The sequence below is a fragment of the Salvelinus alpinus genome, chromosome 5, assembly GCF_045679555.1.
Source record: "Salvelinus alpinus chromosome 5, SLU_Salpinus.1, whole genome shotgun sequence".
NCBI lineage: Eukaryota > Metazoa > Chordata > Actinopteri > Salmoniformes > Salmonidae > Salvelinus > Salvelinus alpinus.
Genome location: NC_092090.1, coordinates 33,692,851 through 33,711,730, shown reverse-complemented (window position 1 = coordinate 33,711,730; position 18,880 = coordinate 33,692,851). Strand labels below are relative to the sequence as shown.

The 18,880-nt window shown below is 41.7% G+C and overlaps 2 protein-coding genes across 20 annotated transcripts in view; both read right to left on the bottom strand.

Annotated features, from left to right (window-relative positions):
- LOC139575970 (protein ENTREP2-like) overlaps window positions 1-12,291 on the bottom strand; it is a 164,121-nt gene extending 151,830 nt beyond the window's left edge. The window contains exon 1 of one of the 2 annotated variants that reach the window (XM_071401498.1): window positions 11,455-12,291. In XM_071401498.1, coding sequence (XP_071257599.1) covers window positions 11,455-11,679 — 225 coding nt within the window. In that variant the 5' untranslated portion in view covers window positions 11,680-12,291. The remainder of the gene's footprint in view (window positions 1-11,454) is intronic. The other variant, XM_071401497.1, reaches the window with a different exon arrangement.
- Window positions 12,292-13,045: 754 nt separating this feature from the next.
- The window catches only part of LOC139575965 (tight junction protein ZO-1-like), a 149,675-nt gene continuing 143,840 nt past the window's right edge, over window positions 13,046-18,880 (bottom strand). For 14 of the 18 annotated variants that reach the window (XM_071401467.1, XM_071401464.1, XM_071401466.1 and 11 more), the window contains 2 exons: window positions 16,808-16,951; window positions 13,046-15,005 (listed from right to left, as the gene is read on the bottom strand). In XM_071401467.1, the coding sequence (XP_071257568.1) occupies window positions 14,911-15,005; window positions 16,808-16,951 (239 nt within the window). In that variant the 3' untranslated portion in view covers window positions 13,046-14,910. The remainder of the gene's footprint in view (window positions 15,006-16,807; window positions 16,952-18,880) is intronic. The other 4 variants (XM_071401470.1, XM_071401482.1, XM_071401474.1 and 1 more) reach the window with 2 other exon arrangements.

Below are 18,880 nucleotides of genomic sequence, written 5' to 3'. Positions count from 1 at the left end.
CAGTTCAATGTAACATCAATAGGTTAAGGTTACTTCATGATACTTGAATTGCCCCTATACACATTATGAGTTTGCTACAACCTAGCCAATGAATGAAAGTTTACAACGTAGGTGCACAGGTTGAGAGAAAAACTTGACTAATCAAGGTGACAGACAGTGACACATTCAATACTGCCTTGCACACTCTTGCCTGCATCTGGCTGATCAGGTATGTTAATTCCCGTTTCGTTGTGTTTGCTTACATTTAAGAAATGTTTTCAACAGAATCGGCAGAATGAATACACCCTGATCACATGCAAACACAGTTCACTTTCAGAGCAGCCACATTCAAACAGCATGATCACTTTGCTCTTTAATTCCTTCTTGCATCTACGCACTCTCCTCATCTCACCCTTTCCCTTCGCTTGTGGATTTCAGTGCACAACACATCAGCTGTCTGTGAGCAGGCGAAAAAAACATTCCAACCAAACCTTGATATCATAACCTCTAACCACTATCCGCTACACACGGCCTACATCATTGTCACCATATTAGCTAACTTCACAGTCAACATAGCTACTAGAACTAATGTGTTAGTAAACCCGCTACAATCATGCAGTACACTGTACAGTCAGCAAGTAGTTTAGAATTTACACCGGTGGGCCCCGGTGCCAATAAATTAATAAAACTGGGAAAAGTTCCAGTGTTGGATATCCATAGCCAGTTAGCTCACATAGCATCCCTCTCTGTTTGAGCTGGGTGTTTGAGTAAGCTAAATTAGCTAGCTGCATTCTCTAGATAAGCAAGTGAAAGTGAAGAAAAAAATACTACGAAATATAGTTAGCTCTCTCTCTCCTGCTTCTCCTTCATTTTTGAAGAAATGCATTTGTTAAAAACTGTTCAACTATGTCTTTCTCTCTCTTTGAGTCAACTACTCACCACATTTTACAAATATAAGTCTGTACACCTCCAGAACGAATGTGTAGAGAGGAGAAGTGACTCAACAGTTTTTCTTTCATACCAATCAGTTTCACACACACTGCCTCTGGACAAACACAACAGGGGCATAGGAGCAACTCTGACGGTGGGATGTGGGTGGGATTTTTTTACAGGGGTCCGGGATTGCTTTTAAATGCTAATTTCTGGTGACTTTTGAGAAAAGGATACAGACAAAAAATTTACTTACAAATGGACACATTTACAAGGTTAAAGTGGGCCTTACAGAGGGGCACTTACTCTGGTACAGTCCAATCAGTCTTAGGGCCATTCATTATGTACGGAACATATTCAATTAAAACTTCTTGCGACTACAGGGGGTGCTGTTCCGAATTAGCATTTTGTCGTCTCCAAATTAAACTGCCTAGTACTCAATTCTTGCTCGTACAATATGCATATTATTAATTATATTGGATAGAAAACACCTTCTAGTTTCATACAACGTTGAAATTATGTCTGTGGGTGACCCAGAACTCTTTCTACAGCGAAATCCATGACAGACAGTGAAAGGTCTGAGAGCGAAGCTCTGGTTTCAGATCAGTTTTTAAGGTCTCTGTCTATCCTATGGAACGACACGAACTGCACCCGCCTTCCCCTGGATGTCAGTAACCAATGAGAAGTGGAATGGGCCTTCTAGGTAGCTCTCAGAGGTTATAAAAGACCAAGGAGTGAGAGTAGCCCCCCTTTCGACGCTCGCCCTTACGCAGGATGGGACCTCCGGACGCCATTTTCACAGGCTCGGTTATCAACTTGAAATGTATCCGTCTGTAATTTAATTCGATATAGGACTTAGAAACATCATAAGGTAGTTAATTTAAACCGTTTTATAGCAATTTATATCCGTTTAGTGCGATTTTGAGGAATTTCTTTGTTGTGCACTCTGAAACTTTGGACACGTTTTGGGGTCCCGTTCGATCGTTAGTGGATATTTCGAAGGACAGAGGACATCTATCGACCAAAAGACGTTTATAACATAGAAAGGATACATTGCCCAAGAATATGATGGAAGAACAGCTCAAAGTAAGCAATATTTAATATGATAAATTGTTGTTCTGTCGAAATATTTTAAACGCATATTTCGCCATTTTGTTTGGTATAGCTTCACTTGGCGAACCCTGTATTGAAACAAATATTTTCTACTCGTTCTCTGGTACTGTATGATGAATTTCCTAGTATTTTTCTCACTTCCCCTACAGTATGTCAGGTTGTTACTACTGCTGCTCTACATACTGTATGGTTGGAAGCGTAATGTATTTTAACTTATAATAATTATTATACTGTAATAATAACCAGCAACATACACATAAAAACGGTATATTTTTTTTTAAAGGTAGGCATGAAAGGTCAAACTGAAATTAAAAATCTCCACTCTACACAATTAGTTTGGAGGGGCACTTCTCACTATCTTACCTGCTGATTTGTGGCCTCTCTCTCTCTTTCTGTATGTCTGTCTGTTTGCCCGTGGTTTTTACCATGGCTGCCTCTCTCTTGGATGAAGTTAACACATGCAGTACACCCTTTAGACCTAAGATGCTATCATTTCATCAGAGATAATACATGATAATTCAGATTGATTCCCACCATGACGGATCATCAGGCTATGAACTCTATGGGCATGGAGAAGCACTTCTCACTAGCTTACCTTTTGGTTTGTTGCCTCTCTCTCTCTCCCTCTCTGCCTGTCTGTCTGTTCATGGCTGTCACTCTTCTGCCATGATCATAATGACCAAACAAAGTCTTAACACATGGAACACACATTTATGACCCATAATCACTCTGATGAAGTTAAAGACAACTAACCTGAAAGCACTGAAATGTTCCTGCTAGCTTGCCAGGGGTGGTGTGCGGGCAATTGTCAAGAACCTTACTTACAGTCCTTTGCACTCCTTTAAAAAAACTCTTAGGTCCTCCTTTTTTCTCTCTTCCTGACTGGTGGCATACCCATTGCTAACTTGCTGACCCTATGAATAAGACTAAGACAGTGATTGATTGTGCAAGTAATTCTGTAGCTAGCAAGTATTTTGGGCTTCAAAACATTCACTATCAGTTTCTCACACAGCCAGAACTACCCAGCGTTAGCTAGTTAAATAAAAGCTTTACTTAAACGTACTTTGTTGTTGCCAACAACAATGACTTTCCCCGCTGCAGTGAGTGATGATTGTGGTGCTTTTTCTCTCACTCACACACTGCACACTCAGGGGCGCAACTTTGGTTTTAGAAGGGGGGGGTCTGGGGGTCCTTACATTTTTGGGGGCATCTAAAGCTAATTTCCTGCATTTCTACACAATCTAATATGACCCATGGCCCTTCTAGCCATCTCTATTTAGAACAACAAAAAGTATAGCAAAAATGCCCACAGTCATCAAGCTAGGTAAGATTATTATTAAATATTTTTAAGTGATTGATAAGACGGAACTAGATCAATGATAATTCAATAATCAATATTGTGTTGCACCTTTAACCAATAGCCTAATAAATGAACAACTCTTACAAATAAAGTACAAAGACTTTTGATTGTCTTTATTAAGATATCCTCTATATCACATTTCAGCCAGACAGCCCAGCCAGCCCGAGCCACCTGCACGCCCGACACCCACCAGTCTAGTCAATAACTAAACTCTCTCCCCAACACAACTTCCTTTTTTTATGTATGTCTCAAGGGAAGGGTTTGGAAAAGAAAAGTTTAATAAAAACACACATACACCTACACATTAACACACAGAAACAGTACATCCTCCATATAATTAATATTATAGGCCTAATAGTACTGTAGAGTTCTTTTTACTTGCAAACAATATAGCTGGGTCACCCAGTCCTATCCCTTGTGGTCTACGGTTCTGCAGCACCCCAAACCAACACACCCCACTCAGCTTTAGGATATTAGTGAAACATTCATTATTGGTTTCAGGTGTGTTAGGCCAAGGCCAGAGTGACAACCAACGGTATGGCAGACCCCGCGGGCCAGGACTGAGCAGCCCAGCAGCTAGGGATTGCCTAAATAGGTACAGTATCTCCCCTTATGTGGGCATGTTTTCAATACAGACAGACTCCTTTTGTCATACAGTATTCCATATAAGGCATCCAGACCGTATGCAAGTTGCACAGTATATCCTTAATCTTGTAATAAATCAAAGCTAGTGATACGTAACTTGACATTCCTGCCATCCATTGTGACATTGTGGGAGGATAAACAACCTTCCAATTAATGGCAATGCATTTCTTAGCCGCTATAAATGCTGGGTTACACAGTTTCTTCTAATGACAGTCTCCCGTATCAACATTTCCAAGCAAACAAAAACAGGGAGAAGGGAGAATCTGTAGACATGCTGAGATAAAAGAACATACTCTTTGCCAGAATTCAGACAGTCTTCACAAGACCATAACATATGCAAATATGTCCCCTTTTGTGTTTTACACCTCTAGCAGAATAATACAATTTCTGAGTGCATGATATTCAGTTTCACTGGCATATAGTACGTTCTATGGATGGTCTTAAACTGCAGTAATTTATGTCTGAGATTATATGAACATGACTGGGCATTCTAACATATCTGCATCCATTCATCATCATCAATAGCGTCTCCCAGGTCTTCTTCACATGTTTGTTTTACATGTTTTGTGTCATCGTGAAAAGCCTCTATCAACCCTTGATACAGTTTGGAAATCAACTTTAGAGGTTTGTCAGACTGCCTTAAAATAGGTGCAATCTTTGAAGCTTCTGGCTTGTCCAGTGTTTGCTGCACAGAGAGAATAAAGGGTTGTATCTGCAAAAGTTCACCTCTGCGCCGTCACAGACTGGTCTTCCCTGGCTGCCTGACCCTGATGAGACCACTGTCACCATCTGATCCTGTTCAGATTAGGCATGACAAAGAATTATCTTGGTGTACATTTATACATTATATTATTCAAGAATAGTATTAATGGTTCAATAATTGAAATGACCATTATTCCCAGATCCCAGACTGTAGTCTACCTATCAACTCAAGATGGAACTTTGTATCCATTCACTGATTGTTATAATATACTGCAAAATTCACTTGAGCTCCGTAGACTGGTCTTCCCTGGCTGTCTGACCCTGCAGGGACACCTGTCACCATCTGATCCTGCTATGATGATGAGCATAGTGTCGTGTACTGACTGTGCAGAATATCGATCTTCAATCGCTGGTTTCATCATTTGATTCAGGTCTAGTGTGATTGAGGCAAAAATATTAGCTAAAGTTAGTGAGCTAGCTAGCTAACGTTAGCCAACTTTTGGCTAGCTCTAGCTAATGGTACAATGGTACATCATAAAATGTACTTTTGTTGATATGGGACGAAACAAAGGCTACAAAACATTTCCATATACACAACAGCTGTTAGATACTGCTACCTGACAGATAGCTAGCTGTGGTAGCTACTAGCTAGCTAACTAGCTACTAGTAGTTAATTCACTTCAGTCGAGAGGGGATGAAACCCTTAGCTAATGTAACATGTCAGTTGCAGTACTAGCTCAGCACTGGGAATAAATACACATTTTTCTGTCAAACAGCAGTTACCTTGCCTGCTAGATCAGTCAACTAAGGAGTAGCCAGTTTCTGCTCTGCTTGCTTTTACAACTCAGAGAAAAAGCGCAACACAGACAGCAGCTGCCTCTGTTCATCTCTCCCGTGCTGGTCCTATACGCCAGCCTTTCAGAAGCTTTGCCTTCACACAGCCTGTCCGCACACTCTGTGGTATCCGTGAGGTCCTAAATCCAGCAGGCTGAATCTGGAAAACAGCCTACACGACCAATCTGAGGTGTTCGCATGGTCCTAAAGCACACTTGTGTCGCGTTTTGTATCACATCTCAATGATAAAACTGGGGGGGGACAAAAATGCAATTTCAGAATGTGGGGGCGTCATGTCCTCCCCGTCTCCTGTGAAAGTTGCACCCCTGGCCACACTGCTTGTAACAACTGAGGGTGAGAATGAAGCAGTCAGTGGGGCTGGGGGAAGTGACTCAAGTTCCAGCAGCAGAGGACTTTAAAAAAATATTTACATGAACAATGAAGTGAGGGAAGGAAATCAGCCTCTGACACAGACACACAGAGTTCAGCATGGAGTTATTTAACAGCCTAGTAAGAAGAACAACTTATGTTTCATACCAAGCAATGAGTAACAATGCTTAGATTTCCTTGCTCCACCACATGCTCACGTTTATCGTACAAACTGCTTTCCCCTTAAAAACACACATAATAGAAAGGCAAGCTTTCCCTAACTACAATGAACACAAATATAAACGCAACATGTATAGAGTTGGTCCCATGTTTCATGAGCTGAATTAAAATATCCCAGAAATGTTCTATATGCACAAAAAGCTTATTTCTCTAAAATGTTGTGCACAAATTTGTTTAAATCCCTGTTAGTGAGCATTTCTCCTTTGCCATGATAATCCACTTGACAGGTGTGGCATATCAAAAAGCTGATTAAACAGCATGATCATTATACAGGTGCACTTTGTGCTGGGGACAATAAAAGGCCATTCTAAATTGTGCAGTTTAGTCACACAACACAAAGCCACAGGATGTCTCAAGTATTAAGGGAGCATACAATTGGCATGCTGACTGCAGGAATGTCCACCAGAGTTGTTGCCAGATACTTTTATGTTAATTTCTCCACCATTAGCCACCTCCAACGTCGTTTTAGAGAATTTAGCAGTACGTCAAACCGGACTCACAAATGCAAACCACGTGTAACCACACCAGCCCAGGACCTCCACATCTGAATTCTTCATCGTCTGAGACCAGCCACCTGGACAGCTGATGAAACTGAGGAGTTTTTCTGTCTGTAATAAAACCCTTTTGTGGGTAAAAACTAATTCTGATTGGCTGGGCTTGGCTTGGCTCCCCAGTGGGTGGGCCTCTGCCCTTCCAGGCCCACCTATGGTTGCGCCCCTACACAGTCATGTGGAATCCATAGATTAGGGCCTAATGAATTTATTTCAATTGACTGATTTCCATATATGAACTGTAACTCAATAAAATCGTTGAAATTGTTGCATGTTGGGTTTATATGTGTTCAGCATACATACACTACATGGCTAAAAGTATGTGGACACCTGCTCGTCGAACATCTCATTCCAAAATCATGGGCATTAATGTGGAGTTGGTCCCCCCTTTGATACTATAACAACCTTCACTCTTCTGGAAAGGCTTTCCACTAGATGTTGGAACATTACTGCGGGGGCTTGCTTCCATTCAGCCACAAGAGCATGAGTGAGGTCGGGCACTGATGTTGGGCGATTAGGCCTGGCTCGCATTCGGCTTTCCAATTCATTGCAAAGGGTTAAGGTCAGGGCTCTATGCAGGCCAGTCAAGTTCTTCCATGCGATCTCGACAAACCATTTCTGTATGGACCTCGATTTGTGCACGGGGGCATTGCATGCTGAAACAGGAAAGCGCTTTCCCCAAACTGTTGCCACAAAGTTGGAAGCACAGAATCATCTAGAATGATTATAGATATCCCTCTAGTGGTGCGGGGGCTGTGCTTTGGCAAAGTGGGTGGGGTTATATCCTTCCTGTTTGGCCCTGTCCGGGGGTATCATCGGATGGGGCCACAGTGTCTCCTGACCCCTCCTGTCTCAGCCTCCAGTATTTATGCTGCAGTAGTTTATGTGTCGGGGGGCTGGGGTCAGTTGGTTATATCTGGAGTACTTCTCCTGTCTTATCCGGTGTCCTGTGTGAATTTAAGTATGCTCTCTCTAATTCTCTCCTTCTCTCTTTCTTTCTCTCTCTCGGAGGACCTGAGCCCTAGGACCATGCGTCAGGACTACCGGGCATGATGACTCCTTGCTGTCCCCAGTCCACCTGGCCTTGCTGCTGGTCCAGTTTCAACTGTTCTGCCTGCGGCTATGGAACCCTGACCTGTCCACCGGACGTGCTACCTGTCCCAGACCTGCTGTTTTCAACTCTCTAGAGACCGCAGGAGCGGTAGAGATACTCTTAATGATCGGCTATGAAAAGCCAACTGACATTTACTCCTGATTATTATTTGACCATGCTGGTCATTTATGAACATTTGAACATCTTGGCCATGTTCTGTTATAATCTCCACCCGGCACAGCCAGAAGAGGACTGGCCACCCCTCATAGCCTGGTTCCTCTCTAGGTTTCTTCCTAGGTTTTGGCCTTTCTAGGGAGTTTTTCCTAGCCACCGTGCTTCTACACCTGCATTGCTTGCTGTTTGGGGTTTTAGGCTGGGTTTCTGTACAGCACTTCGAGATATTAGCTGATGTACGAAGGGCTATATAAAATAAACTTGATTTAACTTGATTTAATGTAATTTTATCTGTAGCGTTAAGATTTCCCTTCACTGGAACTAAGGGACTAGCCCGAACCATAAAAAACAACCCCAGACCATTATTCCTCCTCCACCAAACTTTACAGTTTGGCAGGTAGCGTTCTCCTGGCATCGGCAAAACACAGATTTGTCCGTCGGACTGCCAGATAGTGTAGCGTGATTCATCACTCCAGAGAACGCGGTTCCACTGCTCCAGAGTCCAATGGCAGCGAGCTTTACACCACTCCAGTCGACGCTTGGCATTGCATATGGTGATCTTAGTCTTGTGTGCGGCTGCTCGGCTACGGAAACCAATTTCATGAAAGTCCCGACAAGCAGTTTGGAACTCGGAAGTGAGTGTTGGATCCGAGAATTGTCGATTTTTACGCCCTTCAGCACTCGGTGGTCCCGTTCTGTGAGCTTGTGTGGCCTACCACTTCGCGGCTGAGCTGTTGTTGCTCCTAAACATTTCCACTTCACAATAACAGCACTTACAGTTGACCGGGGCAGCTCTAACTGGGCAGAAATTTGACGAACTGACTTGTTGGAAAGGTGGCATCCTATGCTGGTGCCATGTTGAAAGTTGCTTCAGTACGGGCCGTTATACTGCCAATATTTGTTTATGAAGATTTAATGGCTGTGTGCTCAATTTTATACACCTGTTAGCAATGGGTGTGGCTGAAATAGCCGAATGCACTAATTTGAAGGGGAGTCCACATACTTTTGGCCGTGTAGTGTACATATCTGTTGAGTGAACCCCAGGAATTGATCTCCAGGAGCATAGCCCGACCTGTGAACTTTCACCCCAAGGTTGCTTATCTCCGACCACACACAAACAAGCACACACACACACACACACACATATCCCCTGTGCAAGAGACCACCATCACCCTCTATACACTGCCTCAATTATCCCTCTATAATTAATGGAACTCCCTCCCAGCTTAATGCACTGGCTGGATCTCTGGCAGGAAATCAAGGAAGAGTGCCTTCATAAATATTTAGAGAAACTGTGATTCAATTTTCAGGCGCAGAAAACAATGTCCCACTAAGACAATCTTTACAGTACACAATGAAAGCGAGAAGTTGCTTGAAAGTACATTTCTTGCTCATTGAACATTGAGCCGTACAGTGTGTGTGTGTGTGTGTGTGTGTGTGTGTGTGTGTGTGTGTGTGTGTGTGTGTGTGTGTGTGTGTGTGTGTGTGTGTGTGTGTGTGCATCCGTGCGTGTGTGTGTGTGAGAGAAAGAGAGAGAAATTACTTTTAACACAAATTGGCAGGGAAATATATTGATAAGACCACTCTCTCCACAGGGACTCTCTTCACAGGAAAAGTTAGACAAATATGACCAGCACCACATGGGGACGGTGCCTGTGCCAAGAACAGCCCCCATCACTGATGGCCCAGCTGCAAGCTATGAACCTCTAACCTACAGAGTTCAGTAGAACTTAGGCTGGTCTCATAGACTAAACGTAACATAGTAAACAAAGATCTGCACACATTTAACTCTATCATCACAGTTATAGAGCTACAGCAAGTAGGCCTAACTGCATGCTTTTCATGATCAGTAAAAACCAATTGGTCCTGTAATTTCAGATACGTGAGGGTAGCCTCACAATATCTCTCAATATTGGCCAATATAAATTGGATATTTGAGTGATATAAAACAAAAGTGGTTTAGGTTAATTTCCCATCCTTTGTGGGGTCTGCCTGTCAAGCAGCCGAAGTGCTCATTTGCCGACGTAACGTTACTGTTTACTTTGCAAGCTACCAGTAGAAACTTTGTACTGTTGGCTAAACAGTGGTAAGTAGACCTCCCTCAATATATTTTTTTATTCAACCAACGTAGACCTACGTAGCGAAGTTAGCTAACATTATCCCATTTTCAACATTGTTTTTAAATAGTGTTTAATCACGATTGCTGCTGGCAGACATGATAGGCTACATTGATTGATGGACCATGTCAAATTGGCTAGCTAGCTAATAACAGATCACATGAATATGGCTAGTTAACAAGTTAACTTTCAGAGGATAAACTAGATGGCTATGTCCAAATATTGTTTGATTTGCTTGCCATCTATAGTGGTGATGACAGTAGTCAGACTGACAACTTTACCAGGACAATGTCAAGCTCTTTCCAAAAGCCTAATCTCTGATGAAGAAAGCTAAATGACACATGTTGTTTGTTTTAGCTAGCTAGCTACATGACAAGTTTTATCTAAATTCTATCATCAACTGATTTCAGCCAGTGTATGGCTGTGGATTGACTGCATTGTTTGAATGGAATGTTGGCATATTGGCAGTTAATTTGAATTGAATCATTCCTCTAAAACTAGCTGGCAGCTAGCTAACAAACATACAGTGCAGATAAATTCTTCAAATTCACGATTTAGACAATATCTTATCACAGTTCTGGCAAAACCATGGTTGGCCAACTCCCTGATCAAAATGGCTGACTTTTATCCCATAATAAGAAGGTTCATGTCCATTCTAGTATTCTAATTCCTAATTCTATGTTCGTAACATATCATACGAAATCACACAAATTAATACATACCATCCCAAACAACATTTCATACTAATTTCAGTGTCCTGGAATTTAATTTACTATGTTAAGTCTCCCCTGAGTCAAGGTTGCAAAGCCAGTAGTCTGTATGTGAGACTCCCATCCATAAACAAGATGAGAGCCAAAATAGCACTGTGTTCTAGCTGAGAGAAATCCTTCACACCGTGCCCCAAACATGCCTGAGTATTTATTTTAAGCAATACTATTACAAACAAATTGCAACAAGATGACACAAAAAAATAAACTAATCAATCTTGCCTAAATGAGAGTAGATATTTCACAACGATAGGCCATCTGTAGGCTTATGCCACAATAGGCTACTGTAGCCTATACAACAAAATGCCAAATGAAAGCGTTTAAAACCACTGTTAAGTTGGTGACAGTCAATAAACGAAATAATTAATGGCATTAATGTTGATTTTACAACGTCTGCATAATTTACAATAAAACACGTATCGAACCAACTGGACATGCTTACCAGGTGTGAGCACGTGCCAGATCTGTTTCCCGCGAAATGGGTAAATTTATAAACAACAATAAATAGTGAGCCACAAAACACACACACATAAACCCACATGTTGGATGAATATTAATACTTAATTAACGAAATACTTACAGAGAAACCTGCCCAAAATGGACACGAATGTCTGACCCTTGGTGAGGTAGTGAGGGCCAGAGCGGCAAAACTGACTGCCAAAATCAGACTTCCCAAAACCATCTGAGAAACTCCGAGAGAAAGCATGATCCGTGTCCGAGTCCGGAACTCCCTGAGTCTGGAGAGGCTACGGGACAGGGACGCGGGGCTGAGCGAACGACCTCGGGGCATTGCTTGGACTGGCATTGTCACGAAGAAAACAGAGTGTATGTATCAGCTATTGAAAACAATGGGTTAAGCTATTTCCATCAGCATCCAAAAGTGGCACCTAACAGCAAAGCAAGTAACCGATGTCCAAATGTTAAATGTTAAGCTTGATAAGCAACGGTGTCCAAAAAGCAAATAACATCATTCCTACTAAATGGCTCCTTTGAAAGAGTCTCCATTAAATTGCTTAATTATCCCAAGATGCAGATGCGTAATTGTCGGTTATTCTGAAGGCTACAACAGTGTGATGGATGAGATGCGTAGTGACTTTCTTGTGCTGCTACCCAAATCTATTCCGCAAAAACACAGGATAACGCGCTATTAGCTAAGGTAACCGGGTTTTCGAGGAAAAGCTTGAGAAATGGTCCATCAAATCATATGCTCCCTTATTTTCATTGCTACAGGATACATTTTAAAGAACCTCAGCAAGTAAAAACGTATAGCTGAAATGACACTGGAATAGTGTCGCCCTTTAATGTAGTATTCTAGTATTCCACTGTCAAACGCGCGGCAGGGTACCATGCACAGAGAGCGTGGCCGTGGGTATGCTGTTTCACACAGGCGCAGGGTTTTCACAGACAGCAAACTACCGCGGCGGCAGGAGGCGATGCAGCTAGCTTGTTTGGGGCAATCAATACTACGACGGTGCCACTTCGCTTCCCAAAAATAGCCGTATGCGATTGCGTCTACAAATAATTAGACTATATTAACATTAAAAAGATGACCATGCTCTTATCATTTGTGAAGCCATGCACTTATCCTTTGAGATGTCTATGAATTGTCTGAATTCAAATGACCAATATCACATACATTTCTTCAAATTATAGCCCCCAACCAAATGTTTGAATGATCCATCTATAATTTATACAGACAAGCCTACTTTATTAGATTCACAAAGGCTGAGAACCATCAATTGAGATGAAGTACAAGGCACGTTTAGTACATTGGGAGTAAAAACATGCATTTGCTTTAAAACAAGTTGATACTCTCCATATTTGTAAAAATTTAATTCATAATGCAAACAGAGGGTAAAGCCACACAGTCCCTAATCTTTGAATACCAGCCTTCTGTGGCGCTGACCTTGCGGAGACACAAGCCACAGGGCTCTAGAGCACCATCTGCACCGGCCAAGCTGGTACTGCACTTAAATCATGCCGCAGTATCTAAAGATAATAGAAATTCTACAGCAGCCACCTTCCCCCCTCCGCTTTGTAATGGACGAAGATCAAACTATAGAAATCCAGCCTAAGCAGAAAACGAACATGATTACATATTTCACCTGAGAATCCTTTAAACTATTAGAATGTTATATTTGGCTCATAAAAATTCAAAACCCCAGAAACACTTTACTTTAAAAATTATTTTATTCATTAATACAGTGGTATACTTAAAATTGTGTCACAAAGGAGAAAAAAAAGTCAGCCACACGTGAAGAGCTAATATCCAATTGAAGCTGTGTTATCATATATAAAGAAAATAGTACTGGTGTGCCGTAATATATGGTCTATTAGTACAAAAATACATTTCAGGGCACAAAATAATACAGCATCCAGTATCACAAATAAATGAGGGGGAGAGAGCACTCCCTTTTAAAGAACAGGTTTGAAAAGTTGTTTAACCCAAGCACTTTCCTCTTTTGCAAATAACCATAAAAAGATTGTGTGACTATTATTTATATGTAGTGTGAATATATTGGTAGAAAATGTGGATTTTATTACTGCTAATAGTTACAAGTTCCAAGGCTCAAGGGTATAACCAGATTAGAAAGTAAACCATGGTCAATTCATTTATTTTTAAAAACAGTTTTCTCTTAAGTTTTATACAAAATAACAAAGACATACAAAAGTTCATTTACAAACCAAGAACCAAGGCCATATGCTAACTTTATTTACAGCCACTTGTCTTTTTTGTAAAGTTTTTCTTTTTCTTCTGAAGTCATATGCATAGCAGATAAAGAAAGCATACCTTTATTAGCTTCAATTGTTCTTGTGCGCTAAACCCAAGTTCATTTATACAGTGGGTTGACAAAATGGCAAGAGAACTTCATTTTTCCATAATTTATCATCATAACTTAGAAGAACCCAGAGGTTTTTACTGAAAAAGTGAATAATATGCAGATAAGGCATCACTGCTTGTTAATGTAAGAGGGTTTTAACATGGTGAGGGAGAACTGAGCAGGCTTCTGGACCTGAGTCATAGCACATGCATAGATCTTGATACAGCAGGAGTAGAATTCTGGTACTCAATACAAAGTGAATCCAAGGTCAATTTACAGAAAGAAAGAAAAAAGGAAAGGAAGGAAGAGCCATTCTAGTCACAGGATGAACATGTTAGGCATGAGTTAGGCTTTAAATCCACCTCAAAGTATTCCACCTTCAGCTTCATTTTCTCTTCTGCAGATGCTTGCCAACTTCACTATCACCATAATCATTACCACAGAGCCATACATTTAGAAAATGTGGCTCTGCATTAACATCATCACTTTACTGCCTACCTCCCTGGCACCGAATTCCAAAACCGTCACAAATCTGTCAATGTGGAAAAAACATGACCGTCTTTGTAAGTCAGCCAATTCAAAAGGTGACAAAAAAGGTTGAAGTCTGATTCTTGAATTCCGTTTTCTGGAATTGAATTTAAAATTATATTTAAACCATATACTATATATACTGTATGCATATATAGTATAAATACACCTACATGTATGTCCATCTACTTCAATAGTAAAAACCTCAAACCATTTTCCTGTTATGTAACAATTAAAAGTTAAAACTTGGCGTATAATGTGATGAGTTACTCAGTGGCACAGGGCATGCATTCCATCACTGGTTAAATCGTTGTGTGTTTTGTATTTTCTTCAAGACCTCGGAAAGAGTTAAAGGACAGCACATAGGGGCAACTTCAGTCTCCTTCCATCTTCCATGGGCACAGTAAACAACGCTGGAGCACTGGGTGTAAATACATCATTGTGTATGGTCTACCCCTGGAGAAATGGTGTGTGTGTGTGTGTGTGTGTGTGTGTGTGTGTGTGTAGGTAGGTAGGTAGGTAGGTAGGTAGGTAGGGTAGGTAGGTAGGTAGGTAGGTAGGTAGGTAGGTAGGTAGGTAGGTAGGTAGGTAGGTATGTATGTATGTATGTATGTATGTATGTATGTGTTTATTATCCCTCCTTTCCCATGGTTTCACATTCAGTAACAGGCCAGCTGTTGCACTCTTCAGAAGTGGTCGATGAGCACAGACACACAGTTGGCTCCCACCAGGTAGTTGGGGTCTCCAGGGAGAGACTGATTCTGCCAACTCTTGGGATCACCTGAGGGGGAGAGAGAGAAGGAACATGGTAATGATAACAGGTGGAGAAAGGGTATAAGGTTCATAATACATAATTCACTTCTTGCTAAACTGACAACCAGCAAGCTCCAAACACTAAACTAAAACACCCTTTGTTCCATTAAAGCCATATATATACATGCTGTTTGTGGTAGGATGTAGCTTGACAGAAGTAAACTTCACATTACATTGCTAAAACCACTCTTGATTTCAAATTATAGCTCTTAAGGATAGAGTATGTACTGGCAGTGACTGTAATTTGCGATTAATGGCCCAAGCCCAGGCCTTGAGCCAAGAGTATTGCCTCCACAGAAGAACAAATTTAAATAATTGTTTAAAAAAATGGCTTTAGACTCAAAACTGTTACACTAAACTGCACCATTTCTTCCAAACCACAATGCAGTTGCATTTTAAAGCACCGTTATTTCAGATAATTGCATTCATTCCCTCAGGGCCATGTGAGTAAAGTGAGTTATATGAGATCTTCAGATCAAAGTGCTGAACAATTTCAGGCTTTTAGCATGCTTTGTTGTTCTGATAGGAAATCACAAGTGAGGATAATGCATCCTAATCATTATAGTGTAATTACGCCTAAATGTCAAAGGGATTTTAGCAATGACAGGTCCTATCAGATAGGATCCATATGAGGACCAAGAGGTGTTTAACTGATTTTACTCAGATCAATTGTCAATGACTCAGATTATTTGTTAGAGGTTCACAATTAGTCAGTGCAGCAGGAGGAATGTTCACTGTGAAACTCATAATGACATCAGTACATTAAGGTAATGTTTTGTCAGAAGCAAACTGATCATGTGTGGTTTGGATTGAATCTCTCCTGTCTGTGAGCAGACTTCTTTCAGAACCATTCCAAACCAAGACCACTAAGTCACACACTATGCTGCTTCCTTACTGGAAACTCCCATTGGGTCTGGGCAGCTCAGCACCCAACTAGAAAGGAGTCAGACCCAGTGAGGAGCAAGACACAAGTAGAGCCTAAATGAAGCTAAAGAAGGGCCTTGTTTTACAATAAGAGGATTAGAACACAGCCCTGTAATCCTTCTACAACGAAGCAGGACAACAAATGAACAAGCCAACGAGGCAGCAGTAGGCTAATTTAGCCCTTCATGTCCAATTCTAGCTGAGAGTAATTAGTAGCTAATCCACGGCTGTGCCAAGTTTACCATTAAGACATATAGAGAGGAGCGGAGGGAGAGCAGAGAGCTGACTCGGTTCTGTTCTGATGCTGTCAGACAGATTTCAGATCCAACCCACAGGCTGTTCTCACATACACAACATCTGTTAGTACTGAGGGAGCCATGCGTCTGTCTCTGAGAGGGTCCTCTTCCAAATTTAAGAGGACCGCTGACCACTGTGTTTCAGGATAGACGTTTGGGTGGCTATGTGAGAAAAAAAAATCACTTGTGGGAAAAGAATGTGGAATGATTCACTACAACAAAAACCTTACTAATCTTATCAACACAAAACTGATCGGCGGGATGCAGGTCCAATGGAACCATATCAATGTTAAACAGATGACATACACACTAAGCGGAGGAAAGAACGGAAAGAAATATGTTTCAGCATGAAAAAGCAATGACAAGAAGAACTTTGATCTGAAAACCACATCAAATAAATAAAGATCAGTGGAGGAATGAGTGAGTGAACAAACCGAAATACCAAATAAATGAAACCATGAAAATCATACAAAGTGACCCACAACCATATCAGTTTGTCACAAAGCCAACCCAAAGCCCCGACCCCAAAAGGACAGAGAGGAGAGCGTACCCGACGAGGAGTCGGAGGATTTTAGAGCAAAAGACCAACCATCTGGGGTCATAGACGCACAGTGAGGTAAACGCAGCTCCACAGGCTTCAGGAACTTGAGGCCGTGAGGGCCACACATCACCAGCGGGCTGAGCAGGGTCTCTCCTTGAAACAGATACACACCACAGGGTTAGAGGCTAATACATATACACACAGAGTTCCTAAGATCACTGAAGCTGTTGGGCTCCTTAATGGGTTTAAACAGACACGGTGAACATAAGACAATGAGAACCGTTAAAGACCAAAGGAAAATATACATATCCTAGAAAAATGTAAAGAGAGAAGATGACAGAAAAGAGGGATGAAATTATCTGTGAAAACAACATTATCTCACTATTTGGATAGTAAAATAACTCCACCGTGGACTCATACAGCTCCTATCATAAGTATTCACCCCCTTGGATTTCTTCACATTTTATTGTGTTACGAAGTGGGATTAAAATGGATTTAATTGTAATTTTTATTTGTCAAAGATATACAAAAAATACTCTAATGTCAGAGTGGAAAATTGTTTTTATTTTTTTGATTAACGAAAAATAAAACACTAATATACCTTGATTAGATAAGTATTCACCCTCCTGAGTCAATACATGTTAGAAACACCTTCGGCAGTGATTAGAGTTGAGTCTTCTTGGGTAAGTCTCTAAGAGCTTTGCACAACTGGATTGCGCAATATTTGCCCATAATTCTTTTCAAAATTCTCAAGCTTTGTCAAGGTGTTGGGGATTATGGCTAGACAGCAATTTTCAAGTCGTGCCAAAGATTTTCAAGCAGATTTAAGTCAAAACTGTAACTTGGCCACTCAGGAACATTCACTGTCTTCTTGGTAAGCAACTCCAGTGTAGATTTGGCCTTGTGTTGTAGGTTATTGTCTGGCTGAAAGGTGAATTCTTCTCCCAGTGTCTGGAGTAAAGCCGACTGAAGCAGGTTTACCTCCAGGATTTCGCCTGTGCTTAGCGACATCCCGTTTTTTTTTTATCCTGAAAGATTCTCCAGTCTTTGCCGATGTCAAGCATACCCATACTCTAATGCAACAATGCTTGAAAATAAGGAAGCATTTACTCTGATGTGTTGGGTTGGATTTACCCCAAACATAAGGCTTTGCGTTTAGGCCAAAAAGTGTATTCCTTTGCCATGTTTTTCCCCCCAGTATTACTTTAATCCCTGTTTGCATGTTTTGGAATATTTTTTATTCTGTATATTTGTATTGTTCATTTCACTCTGTCATTTAGGTAATTATTATGGAGTCACTACAATCTTGTTGATCCATCCTCAGTTCTCCCATCATAGCCTGCTTTGATGCACCTGTACTGACCTCGCCTTCTGGATGATAGCGGGATGAACAGGCAGTGGCTCGGGTGGTTGTTGTCCTTGATGATCTTTATGGCCTTCCTGTGACATCGGGTGGTGTAGGTGTCCTGGAGGGCAGGTAGTTTGCCCCCGGTGATGCGTTGTGCAGACCTCACTACCCTCTGGAGAGCCTTACGGTTGTGGGCAGAGCAGTTGATGATACGGTTGATGGCGGTGATACAGCCCGACAGGATGCTCTCGATTGTGCATTTGTAGAAGTTTGTGAGTGCTTTTGGTGACAAGCCGAATTTCTTCAGCCTCCTGAGGTTGAAGAGGCGCTGCTGCGCCTTCTTCACAACGCTGTCTGTGTGGGTGGACCAATTCAGTTTGTCCGTGATGTGTACACCGAGGAACTTAAAACTTACTACCCTCTCCACTACTGTCCCATCGATGTGGATAGGGGGGTGCTCCCTCTGCTGTTTCCTGAAGTCCACAATCATCTCCTTTGTTTTGTTGACGTTGAGTGTGAGGTTATTTTCCTGACACCACACTCCGAGGGCCCTCACCTCCTAGGCCGTCTCGTCGTTGTTGGTAATCAAGCCTACCACTGTAGTGTCGTCCGCAAACTTGATGATTGAGTTGGAGGCGTGCATGGCCACGCAGTCGTGGGTGAACAGGGAGTACAGGAGAGGGCTCAGAACGCACCCTTGTGGGGCCCCAGTGTTGAGGATCAGCGGGGTGGAG